General features: G+C 31.0%; 1 protein-coding gene across 6 annotated transcripts in view; it reads left to right on the top strand.

Annotated features, from left to right (window-relative positions):
• Positions 1–14,173, top strand: part of LOC100199022 (beta-lactamase-like protein 4) — a 102,790-nt gene that overhangs the window by 50,233 nt on the left and 38,384 nt on the right. For all 6 annotated transcript variants that reach the window (XM_065809968.1, XM_065809965.1, XM_065809970.1 and 3 more), the window contains exons 3-4: positions 1,843–1,995; positions 4,055–4,180. In XM_065809968.1, the coding sequence (XP_065666040.1) occupies positions 1,843–1,995; positions 4,055–4,180 (279 nt within the window). The remainder of the gene's footprint in view (positions 1–1,842; positions 1,996–4,054; positions 4,181–14,173) is intronic.

Genomic DNA, 14,173 nt, shown 5'->3' with positions numbered 1-14,173 from the left:
CAAATACTATCAAATGATGAATCAATACTAGTCAATATCAATCAATACTATCAAATGATACATCGCTAAAAAGGGCAGAAAAAGACCTTTATGAAACAACTGATGTTTGCTTATAGGGTTTAAAATAAAAGTTTTATGAAGCATAATTGATTGCAAAAAAGCAACAAATTTGTTAAACTATTTTCACTTTACTCTTTAAATTAAGTTTAAATGCGCAATAAGTTTGTTAGATTGATTTTTTCTTCAAGAATATCAAACAGCAAATAATTCAGACATAAAATTATGTCAAAATATGTCGATAGAAAATATGTGGGACATATTTCATGTCAGCAGAAAATAACTCAGACATAAAATTATGTCAAAATTTGTCGATAGAAATTATGTCTGACATATTTTATGTCTGCAGAAAATAACTCAGACATAAAATTATGTCAAAATATGTCGATAGAAACTATGTCTGACATATTTTATGTCGGCAGAAAATGTCTAAAAATATGTCGACAGATCTGCCAGACATATTATGTCGTAACAACCCTGATTAAAGTAACTAATTCAAACTTAATTAAGCATTTTTAATAAAAGGCAAAACCAATTAATCATTCATTAAAAGAATTAAATTATCAAAAACCACTAACATACCAGCATAAAAAGCAGGTAGTTTGCTAAATTAACAATTATCTAATATTTTGTCTGAGAAAAATTAGTAGCACTAACATTATAGTTTTATTAGCTTTTGCAACTTATTCAAAAATAAAATCGTTTATTTTAAGCATGCATGTTTCATTGTTTTAATGTTCGGAGCTAATTAAAATTTTTTTTACAAAATAATACTTTTGTATCAAAGCAGGTAAAATAAAATAAAAAAAGGATGAAACCACGCTGCTTTAATTGGAGATCTTACTATAGCAAAAGCAATATATTAGTAATAGTAATATGTTACTTTAACTATCTACTTAATTTTTTTTTCGACACGATATTTTGTAGTCGGCTTATTCTATTAAAGCTTATGACAATGTATATTTTACAAAAAACGAAACGGCAATGTCAAAATAAAATGGTGGTAGAGCTAAAAATATGTATAGATATGAGACATGAAACTTTAAACTGGGGCAAGTACTAGGTTGTTATATAATTTCAAAGATTTACTATAGAGTATTTAAAAAGTAAAACTTATTCAAATTGACAAAGTTATGACATTTTTAAGTTACAAATTTTGAAAATACGGATCTGTCAAAAAAAGCCGCGCTCAAAATTCTTAGATTTCTTAGTTTAACTTGTTACAACTTTTATTATTCTTGTTATAAACATTTATAGCTTGGAAATTAAATACAGTTGTAAGAATAGGCTACAAGTTTTTATCAGCCTCTAACCACCGAGCGTATCCCGGGAGCTAAATTTGACACCGAGCCACCATATTTATTGTCTTCACCGTCTAAATATGCATATTTCTATGTTTCTTAATAAAATTAGTAATTTTTGTAGAAAATAGAAAACTTATATCTAATAGTTGAGGAAGAATGTGGTGATTTAAAGCATTCTAGTATCAAAAATGTTTCTTTTTTTACAAAATATTTTTAGCATTATTAAAGTAAAGGTAATATATTTTTAGCTTTATTAAAATGACTAAAACTAACATAAGTACCGCTAAATCATAACCGATCAAACTGCGAGAGCAGTATAAGCTAGGTATTTCTAAATCATAGCCGATCAAACTGCGAGAGCAGTATAAGCTAGGTATTCTATATTAAAGTATAGAATAACACAACCATTGAATTTTTGGTATAATCATTTTATTTTTTTTGTTGTTGCATTTTTTGTTTTAAAACATCTTGTTTTATTTAGATAACCAAAATTCCGTCGCAAACATCAGAGCCGTGTTTTGAAAGAGTATACGCGAAAAGTATTTCTAACATTATAAATTACTCAGAATATCAGGAAGCTGTTTTATCTTCAAAAAGCGAAATTGGACCAGAGTTATTTAATGGGAAATATGAAGTAGGTACAACAAAAGGACTTTTTATAACTTGATTATTAAGTTTAAATACTTATACTGGTACTTATGTAGTACTTATGCCGGTTGTTTTTTTATGTATAATTTATTAACATCTTTATCTGTTACCATTGTGAATGAATACCGTATAGTAAACAATAAGTATTTTGTCTTTATAACTTTAAGTGATGGTTCATTTTGGTCTATTATATGTTTTTTTTTATGTAAGATGTTACTTTTGTATGATGTGAATTTTTGTTTTATCAATACTATTTAGTTTTTGCATTAGCTTAAAAGTTATTTTTAAATTATTTGACTTTATTTATTGATTTTTAATTTATTTAATTAATTTTACATTTGACTAATTTTACGCTCTTAACTAAAGAGCAAAAAAGTATTGAAAAAAAAATAAAGTAAAAATATTTTTAGTTAGTTTTTATCTTAAGACTTAAACTGAAAACTACATAAATTAAAACAGAGTTAGAGATATATAAAATTTATGTATAAATTTGAACTGTATTTAAATTTTGTTTGAATTTATAGATGAATACTATTAAAAAATATGTGATAGCCGTGTTCAAATTAAAACTGAGTAATAAACCTATCTATATTATAACTAAATTAAAAATTAATTATAAATCTGTGATTTATAATTTAATTATAAATAAAGTAAACATTGTTGAGTGTGGGGTGGTATGTTACTTTGTAAATTTGTCCTAGTGAACAGTTAAGACTACTTATCTGTAATCAACTTCTTCTAACTTTTTTTTTGATATTGCAAGTGCTGGTAAGTTTTTATAAAACGTTTTAAAGCTTTTATTATTATATACTTTTTTATAATAGGAGATTATAGCTATCTGCACTTTTCAGGTAATCTTCAGCTTAAATATACTTTTGCATAACATGATTGGTTTAAAAAGGATATTCTGAATTCTTGAATGACTAACATTTTTTTTAAATTTTTCAAAAGGTACAAAATTTATCTCTAAAACATTTTTGAGGACCTAAAGTTGTTTAACTATAGGTATTCCTCTACAAAATATCTTTTTTTTCCGCATTTATGATACAATTCTTTTAAAAGGATATAAATTTGGTTGAGGAAATGAAAAATAACTTTCTTTACCTTCTGAATTTTTATTTGAATAAACAAGTTAATTAATCACATTTAAAAAATTCTTCTTTTACAACACTTTTACCCCTTTTAAATAAATAATTGGTACAAATGCTCAAAAGAACTTGGAGGAGAATTGAATATTTGACATTTATAATTTCACGAACCTTTACTAAGGAGGAAAACACAAAATAAAAAATATAAAAAAAAATTTTTAAAACTTTCTTTGAAATCGTTAATGCTTTTGCATTAAACTTTAAAAAATGAATAAAAACTTATGATTTAAGTTTGTTTTAAATTTTTTATTTTGAGGTTTCAGGTTTAGCAAAAATATGCCTTAAAACATTTTTTTTTTTAATTTTAAAATGCTTTTGATTTCCAAAATAAAAAGATGTTTTAATAATGAATTATCATGAAAAATGCTTATCATACTCCCCTCTTTACATCTTTATTCAGGTTTTTTTTTAAAGGCAATTAATGACCTCGATAAAAGCATTTTTGACACAAGGGTAAACTTAAGCGATTGCTAAATCAAGCTCTAATAAACATTGTTTTAAGTTAAGTAGGTTTTTTATATAGTTGGTTTGTTTTTTTTAAACTTTTTTTTAGTTTTGAAAAATGGTTGAACTTGATTAAATAAATAATATTATATATATATATATATATACATATATATATATATATATATATACATATATATATATATATATATATATATATATATATATATATATATATATATATATATATATATATATATATATATATATATATATATATATATATATATATATATATATATACATAATGTAACTTAAAACTGCATTCCGTTTTTGTTTTTTTATAAAACCATATCTATAACTTTGTATTATTATTATATCTAAAATATTTAGGATGAAAATGTTATTACAGTTTTATAAGCAAGCGTAAAATGCCATAAAAATTCTTTTTAGGCAGTCTCCATCACTGTGACGTATTTTGGAGAAGAGATTTGGAAATTCAGTTATTCTTATACTACTAACAAAAATCTTAACACTGATACTCCTTTTCCTATTGCGAGCGTCAGCAAGATTTTTACGGTATAATTTGTTATTTTATTTTTAAAACATGAAATGCTGAAGCCAGAATTTTTTTTTCCTGCAATAAAAGACCATCAGTATGTTTCAAAACCTTACAGATGGCTAATGGCTACTTCATGTTGTGTTTATGCATGTTTATAAATTAGGATGTCCTAAAAAGTGAAAATGTTTTTTTCGGAAAAACTCAAAGCCTCGCTATTTTAATTCAAAGTCTCATTCTATATTTGTGATAGTTTGGTTTAATGTTTAAATATAGATTTACTAGATTTTAATTGCATGATCATAAGCTGAGTAATAAGGAGAAACACGCAAAGGAGTAGACATCCTGAATAAAAAGTTTATAAAATAATTTAATGTACTAAAAATTTTATTAATTTTTTTAGATAAGTTTTTAAATACTAATTAATTTGCAAAAAATTTCAGAATTTAATTAAACTTGGAGTGAAGACCTTATCTGGTTAATTATACACTCTTGCAAAACAATGGCAGAAGCCCGTCTTCCGTCTTGTGACATCATGAAAACCATTGTGTTTTATCACCGCATAAAAAAACAATTACTTTCCAACATTACTGGTTGAGTGTACAGCCAGGGTCTGCCATTCTGAAATAAATCAAGATGTTTCATTGAACAGAAACATCATGTCATAAAGATGAGTAAAAAATTTTTATCACAAACAAGACTAATGAGGAATAAGTCTAGAAGTAATTACAAGGATTTACATTACCAAAAACTGTATACTGAAAAACTTGATAAACTATTTGACATCAGCTATGCTAATGCCTATCAAATGATATCAAATAAAGAGAGCAAGACATTTTTAATGTTCAAGCCAGGAATTACGAACTGGCAGCATTGGGTGTGTAAAACTAAAGCAATCAAAAACCCACCGTGATAACTGCTTTTGTAGTTAACGAAGTGGCTCCATATTCAACGTCAATTGTTATACTCTCAAATAGCACATTCAGTGACACAGAAAGAAATCTTGTCAGGAACTGGAACATCAAATACAAAAGAACTTTAGCACCAATAGTCTTAAATCAATAGTAAATTAGGATAGAAAGCTTTTCCCTGATGTAGCAGATGATGTTAGCCACAAGATTAACCAGCTCTCACTTCTGATTACATTGCTAAATGATAACAGCACATAGCTCATGTAGGCTTTTAAAATGACTTCTGCTACATGTATGCTGCTACTAATGTGGTTTTCGAACTGCTAAAATTATGGAGTCCAAAACACTTGTCATTAGTATGAGTTTTAATACCACTCTTTGGTAGAATGAGTGGATGGCTTGTCTGAAGAGCTATTGGCAGATGATTTTAATTTTTGTCTAGGATAAGCTTCTACAGGACCAGATATTATCATGTTTAAGAAATACTGTAATAATTGATCTGAATTAACCACCTTAAGCCAAAGGAATTCATAAGTGACCACTGTCAGTTTAATTATGTAAAAGTGAACTATTATTAGTTTCTATTCCTGGCAACTTCTAATGTTGAAATAGAAACAAAGTACGCAATCCAAAAACCTCACGCCTTTCATTGAGCACGTTTGATGGCAATGACTATATACTCACTAAAGTTAGAATTTCTTAACGATGGCAATAAAACTGTACTCTAACTTCCAGCTCATAATTCAAAAGGAACTAAGAGGTTCAACAGATTTGTTGTCTATGTTTACATCTAGTCATATACACTAGTAATATTCAAAGAGATGCTCTAATAAAAAAAGTTCTATTGATCCAGCATGATTACTAAGCATGAATACTAAGCGCTTCAGAGAGCTGGTCTAAAGATGACAACTCGAGATTTGTTGTGCATTAGCCCAGAATTCGAAACTCTTGCTGTATTTTGAACGCATATATGTTCAAGTGAAAAAACACAGTTTTTGATTTCAATTCAGTCTGCTCATTTATTAAAGTCACTGTCGTACAGTTTGGAAGAAGTGTTCGTATCTTAACTTCTTTTACACAGTCTGATAATAGTTTCCTAGACATTCCTTTTAAACCATAACCTAAAAATCCAATGTTTAAGAACGCTAAATATTTTGTAAAGAACCTGGCTTTTGTAAATAATTGCGAAGAGAGTGGTATAGCGTTTGTTCAAACATTCAATGTCATAGTTACGAGGGTGGTCTGAAAAGTTTTCGACCTCGACGTGAAGATGGCAGCACTCGTAAATAAAAACAAGTGAATTTTTTTGTTCAAATGTTGATACCAAAGTTTGAGCCATTTTAAATGCGCAGTTGTTATGTAACAGCCGTTTGAGTGAGTTGATGTGAGAAATTTTGTAAGAATGAACAGAATCGAGTATCGAGCTGTCATTAAATATTTGTTTTCGAAAGGTAATACGCCTACGCAAATCAAAGATGAGATGGATTCTGTGTATGGGAACTCTGCACCATCAGGGTTAGGGTTAGTGAAATTTTGCGCACCTGAATTCAAACAAGGCCGTCAGAGCTTGGGAGACGATGAACGTTCAGGACGTCCAAAAACTGCTACTACCGATGAAAACATCGCCAAAGTTCACCAAATGGTGCTAGACGATCGCCGAATTTAAGTGAGAGAGATCGCAGAGGTTATGAGCATATTAAAAGAACGTGTTTATCATATATTACATGAAAATTTAGGCATGAGAAAGCTGTCCGCATGTTGGGTGCCGCGTTTGCTCACGTTGGATCAAAAACGTGTTTGAATGAACATTTCCAACACTCTGTTGGCGCTGTTTAGGCGCAATAAATCCGAGTTTTGACGACGATTAATTACTGTAGATGAAACTTGGATACACCATTATACGCCCGAAACAAAAATACAGTCCAAAAAGTGGGTTGCAAATGGGGAACTGGCTTTAAAAAAAGCAAAAACTGTTTTTTTGGCTGGAAAAGTGATGGCAACTGATTTTGAGTTGTGGAGTTATTTTAATCAATTATCTTCAAAAAAAAACAACCCATTACAGGAGCATACTACGCATCATTACTTGATAAGTTAAAGGAACAACTTGCGGAAAAACGGCCACAATTGCAGAAAAAAAAATCCTGTTTCACCAAGACAACGAACCGTCTCACACCTCAACGGTAGCCTTGGCGAAAATCCACGAATTACGGTTTGAACTACTCGACCATCCGCCTTACTCACCAGATCTGGCTCCAAGCAACTTCTTTATATTCCCTCATTTAAAAATTGCGCTCGGAGGTCAGAGATTTTCATCAAATGAAAAGGCAATTACCTTCGTGAACAATTATTTTGCAGAGAAAATTGCCGAGTACTATTTGGGCGAGTTACAGAGAGGGAGCATTGCTGGGAAAAGTGTGTAGAGTTACAAGGAGATTATGTTGAAAAATAAAAAATAAAGTTTCGATAAAATGTTTTTTATCTTTGTTAGGTCGGAAACTTTTCAGACCACCCTTGTAAAAAAGATAAAGCTTAAAAGCAATATCTCCTGCAAGTTGTAGAGCAATATCAAAAACTGTTTAGTCATTGCAACGGTAATAACTTTATAGATATTTAGATGGCATTATCGTAGCGTAATAATTACATTATTTGATATCTTACATATCAAATAATGTAATTATTATGATAATGATAAATTACACTTACAAATTGGTATAGCTGTAATTAGTGCAAATTATTAAATAAAAAATTGCATGATCTGATATATACACGATTTATTACATATTGTAAAGATTTTGATGATTTTATTAAATTTTGGTTCAATATAGAAGTATAGCTAAGCATAAATCAAATTTAAACCTAACAAGGCTGAAAGCAACTACTACCAAGCTGGAAGCAACCACTATCAAGCTGGAAGCAACCACTATCAAGCTGGAAGCAACCACTATCAAGCTGGAAGCAACCACTATCAAGCTGGAAGAAACCACAATCAAGCTGGAAGCAACCACTATCAAGCTGGAAGCAACCACTATCAAGCTGGAAGCAACCACTATCAAGCTGGAAGCAACCACTATCAAGCTGGAAGCAACCACTATCAAGCTGGAAGCAACCACTATCAAGCTGGAAGCAACCACTATCAAGCTGGAAGCAACCACTATCAAGCTGGAAGCAACCACTATCAAGCTGGAAGCAACCACTATCAAGCTGGAAGCAACCACTATCAAGCTGAAAGCAACCACTATCAAGCTGGAAGTTACTAAAAAATAATAAATAGAGTTTCAGACTTAAAAAGTTGTAGGTTGTATGCGTCAGGAAAACATGAAGGTGGGACAGAGTTCCTAAGGGTTAAAGTGCTGAGAAAAAACTAGACGAGTAAATAAATATAAAATACTGTTCTTTTTTTGCAATGATGTTGCAAAGTCTTCCTTATTTTTTTGCTCTTGGTCTTTCTGAATTTAAAGTTATTAGTTTCTACTTTTTCTACTCTGAATAGTCTCAAGGGTATCTTTCTAGTTGATTTTGATCCAGTAAAATGCCAATTTCTTTCTCCAAAATCTTTCTCTTTTTCAAGAGAAAACTTATGCAACAGATTGATCCATTCTTAATTTCGCTCTTTGATTCTTTCAATGGCACGAGCAGTAGGAAAATCACAGAGCTTAAGCATCTTTTTATTGATTTACTCTTTTTTTTTTTTTTTGATTTTGAGATTTTAAGATTTAATTTTGAAAAATTTTTTCAGGGAGTTTCATTCATAGTATTAAAATAAAACTTTGTCATGAGCAATTTGTCTTTTCATAAGTTTTATTAGAACCTTATCACAAATGGCTTTTGTCTCATTAACTACTTTAATAAACAATAGTTGAGAGTACATGAAAGTCAGAAACAATAATTTTCTAACTCTCCTATAGTCAGAAGCAGGGATATTTCTGACCCAACTCTCCTGTAGGTAGAAAGAGAGATGTTACTGACTCTCCTGTAGTCAGGAGATGTAAGGTTTTCATGAAGTCAGAACATCTGGGATTCTAGACTCTCCTGTTGTCAGAACCAGGAATGTTTCTGACTCTCCTGTAATCTAAAACAGGATTTTTTCTGACTACATGAAAGCAATCTTAAATGTATAACAGTCTCAAAAGGTATTCTTGATAGGATGGATGGATTTTTATAGAAAATCTCTCAACTGGATGACCAACTATTTTTCTTTACATTTTCCAAATGTTAATTGCTTTTGTTCCTTTTACTTCATTAGAATTATGAGCAGTCTGTTCATAATCCATTTTAGATTAATTGATGTGTAAGCCTCGCATATAATTTCTTTATAAATACCAAGGAACTTTCTAAAACTTTTCAGATTGGATTCTTCTAAAACCTTTAAAAATATTCTTCTAAGTTAAAGAGCTTTCAAAATACTTTTAGAACCTTCCATTATTTTCCAAATCATTCTAGTATCCTCCATAATACTCCATAATATATTTGAAGGCCTCAACGGAAGAACAATCAAAGTCACGCTTTTACTGTTTTAAGAAAATTAATTTTTAAGATTTAAATCACCATTATGTAGTTCAATGAATTAAATCACCCCAAAAATCATTTTATTTTAGAAAACATTTATTTCTCAGTATAGCAATTCAAAGTTTTATGTGAAAATATTGATTTATATGTTTGATATTGATATTCTAAAAGGAGAACTGCTGTTCGCATTGTTTTTCCGTTGCATCACTCCAATACAAGACAAGATATTCCACAGGTTATTTCCTAGAGAATCATTCTCATAACAAATTTTCGTTATTGATTACTACTCATACCAAACACAAAAGAATCGAAACGCACTAAAATAATTCTTTACAATAGTATTATTATTACACGAGTGTAATCTTTATTGCAGATACCAAACCAATAAATAAAAGACGGGAGCAGGAAAATAATAAAAAATAATGTTTATGTTGCAATAACTCCATAGTTATGATTGATTCAATCGTCAGCATAACATGACATGTCAGTTGAAGAACCATCTTCACAATCAGAGGGAACAACAACTGAATGATTATTGTAGAGTTTCTGGTTTACAGGGTTGTATAGTTTTTCAGACACTGTAAGTCCTTGAATTACTCCCGACTGATAGGGCATTGTATAAAAACTCAAGTGGCCTTGTTTTTAGAGGGTTGGTTGTTTGCTTACCTTTAGGTCTCAATGTTACAACCGCAGTTTCAATGGTACCGTTCCAGGAATCACTTAAGCTAATGTAACGCGGATAAGAGGCTTTAATGTAGACTTCACGCAAAGGTCTAGTTTTAAAGGGACAAGATGTCTTGTAGCCTTGAACATATTCTGGTCACAGGGGATCACTGAAAAGAGAGATTGCTTGACACGTGCATTCCTGAACACTTGAACCCACTGGCTGGGAAGGTCCAGATCTGTTGACTATTTGATCAAGGCCATGTCACGGTCACATTCAAGATATGAGTGACCACGGATTAAAAAATTGATTGAGATGCGCTCAAATCGTCTTTTTGTGTAAACCAACCAATGCATAAATCTAAGTAGAGTTCGATTCTTGTTTTGCCTCTACACCCATCACAAAACAAATCCAGTCTTGTCACTACTTGCGGGATGTATGTCTCTATGAAATGATAAAACATGGAGCACACATCATCAGCACCCCTTTTGGCAACAGTCTCATTGTAAAAGTAGAAGTATGCATCATCTTTTGACAGCATGTGAACATTAAACGAAACGCAGATTAGTTAACGCTTGTAATAAACATCGTTGGAAGTTTTGTTGGGAGTGCATAGATTTTTTTGAAAATCGAAAACGACTACCTATATAGAATTATCTATCCGGGCAAGATCTTTTGCCTGGCGTATTTTTTTTGTAGAAATTTGCAGCTTTTCTTTGATAAAGTTTCAGTTTTTATTCTGTCACTTTTTGGGTTGTTTTCTGACTCGGGTATGGTCGGGGAAGGACCGGGTATGGTCAATCACTACTTGCAACGCTTCTGGCTTTAGTCAATGAGGTTAATTTGAATGTCTCCCTCTCATGTCTCCACGTGGAAATCCTGTGGTAAAACAGACAAACCAACAATATTTAAATAGTATTATTATTTGAAAAACCAACACAACATAAGCCTACATAATTTTTGTTTTTAAGTTTTTAAGTAAACGAGTAACCAATCACTCAGCATTATTTCACAGCCTTCGCAACACATAGATTTATAACAAATAAAACGTAGTTTACCAGTCTTTTACACTTTAGATTTTATAGTTTGAATCCTTTTGTTTGTTATTCCAAACAGAGTTATAAATGCTTTGTGACACACTCTTGCTTCCAGTGGCACACCAGCTCGAATAAACCGGACCTTGTTCTCATAGAAGTCCCTGAATTTGGCCTTTTCTTCATCTTTGCGAGGTTGTCGTCTCTCCACTGCTTTCACCTTTAAATAAAAATCAGTTTACTTATTTTCCAGAATCAAGAGCAATAAGTGTGCAGTAATTTTTTATTCGATGTTATTATTACTTTGTAGGATGTTAACAAAATTAATGCCAGATAACTAAGATAAGGTATTGTTTTAGCTCTACAATTAATATTTTTGTGTAACAAAACTATGTTTAATCTGTTATGACCACGTTATTAATTTAATTAGTTTTAAAATGGCTCGCAAACACGGCCACAACACAGATAAAAGAGTATTAAATAAATAAACAAAGTCAAATACGAAAACAGAAAGTTTATAATTTAACTAAAAAGAATGACAGTTATACCAAATTTAACTTACAATAAGAAAAAAAAAAAGTTCACTGTACACGTAAGCCTTAGCTATAACACAATGTTGTTAACAAAATAAATCTTCCTGAGATGGAACGTACCTGTGTTGATTAGTTAATATATATTTTTACTATTTTACAGGATCCTAGAATAGTCATAATCTTCGATATGAAAAATATGCTTGTGCAGGTATATTAAATAATAAAATCCCCAAAAAGAAACAAAAGAACTTTCCATCCTATACAGAAATTCTATACACTAGTAAATTTAATACCATTGATCATATTACTTTTACCTGACCTAACACACATAAATGAATCAAAAAAACAGCTGAGAATGCTCCACACACACCTAAGATAATTTGACTTACATAACAAAGTTTTATGTCAAATTACTTAAGAAATTTCTCTTGAACAAAAACACTAGCCAACCTTTTTCTCATTCTAAGCATAAATAGCATTTTGGAGAGATAGATGGAGAGAGAGAGAGAGAGAGAGAGAGAGAGAGAGAGAGAGAGAGAGAGAGAGAGAGAGAGAGAGAGAGAGTCAACACAGTTCAACATTTTTCGCACGGCTCGAATAAAAATTCTAGTTCAATACAGCATTCTAAAAAAATACTAAGACTTACAAATGCTGAATTTGACTTATTATGCAATGGAACAATAACCAAAGGTCTCGTATTTACATTGAGATGGGTAGAAAAAAGATTCTTCGCCTGAACAAAGAAAGCATGGTGCGAGTCTTGCGCATCTTTTCTACTAATTGAGTTAAATTGCTTGAGTATACTGTCTTTTTCTTTGTCAGTAATCACTTCAAAACATTTCAAGAATATGACTTAATATGCGTTGAAATTTCAGCTGTTCTTTATGAGTAAAATTCTTCTTTTTTTTCTTTGGTTTGTCACTAATGACCGGGCAATCAATGCTGCTTTCTGCCATCTTTAAAGCAGGCACCTAACTAAAACAGCGCGGAATTGGCTCCTACATGTCATGTGATAGAAAATAAGCCAGCTGATAACTAGCTTAATTGCTTTGTTGCTGTAAAGATGGGACTCTGATTGTTCTGCCATTGTGTGGTGTTTTTTAAAATTCCCATAATTCAAGACTCCAATCGTTTTTCGATTAGTCACATCAGGTAGACAAATTATAAACCCAGGTCTAAAATAAAAGGGAAATGACTCAAAAAAATTAAATTTGTGACTCTGATTGTATTTCCATTGTGGCCTTCATTTGTCTTCCAAATGTTCTGGAAGGTTCTAAAATAGTTCCAGTTCTAAAAGATTTCAAAAATTTATGGGAAGTGCTTGAATGTTTTGGCACGCTTCAGAATATTCTACAATCTTACAGAAAGTTCTACTGCCATACTGAAATAGAAATACTTTAGGAAAAACATTGACTTTCTAACAGAATCTAGGTAGAATAGGGTTGTTGGAGTTGCTGCTACATTGCAAGGGGTTGCTGCTACATTGACTAAAGGGATGATTTGGGGCAGCAATAATTTTTTTCATTATTCTTTTTTTCTTCTTCTTAAAAAACAAATTATAAGAAAAGACTTTTTTAATTACAACTCTTTATAAAAAATTAAAAATGTTTGATACTTTTAAAAATGTTTTTGTGACAAGTAGTTTAGTAAAGTTTTAAGCAAACGTAAATTATTGCAACCTTTTTCATGTCCTGCTGCCTTGTATGATATGTTTTTATAGGTAAAGGTTAGAAGAAGCCAATTCCGACATAAAACACATTGCTTTCTTGGCGCTCTTGGTTGAGTAAAAACAAAAGATGTTGTCTTAATAAAAGTACTCATCATGGGTACACGTTAAATCCATCCGGCTACCGGCTTGTAGAAAGCCTCCTAGGCTAAGACATACGGGGTAAACAGATTCTATCTGTTGACCATCCTCGCACCTCTTTTTTAGCTATTAAGATGGCTATAAGACTGTAACAGGTATGTTGTCCTGTATACAGCATATACAGGACAACATACCTGTTATAATCTGTATATGCTTAGACAGCATATACAGGACTACAGCATATACAGGACAACATACCTGTTATAATCTTGCAGAAGTGTTCTCCGAAGCTGCCGTCTATACTTTTAAAAGTATTTAACAAGTACTTATCAGAGTCTTGTTTTCCAGTCTACTGGAAAGCAACATCTGTTATCCCTATTTAAAATAATTCTGGAAAGCAATCTGACTCGTCTAGCTACCGTCCCATTTTTCTTCTTCTTATCATAAGCAAGGTTTTAAGTCTTTAATTAACAAACACTTAATCTCTCATCATGAATATAACAACTTACTTTCTGATCATCAATATGGACTTTGGTCTTCTTGTTCTACCTCTGGTTT

This window comes from Hydra vulgaris, chromosome 11 (assembly GCF_038396675.1).
Source record: "Hydra vulgaris chromosome 11, alternate assembly HydraT2T_AEP".
NCBI classification, from domain to species: Eukaryota; Metazoa; Cnidaria; class Hydrozoa; order Anthoathecata; family Hydridae; genus Hydra; species Hydra vulgaris.
Note: the sequence above shows the minus strand (reverse complement) of the source record. Positions and strands in the feature narration are given on the sequence as shown.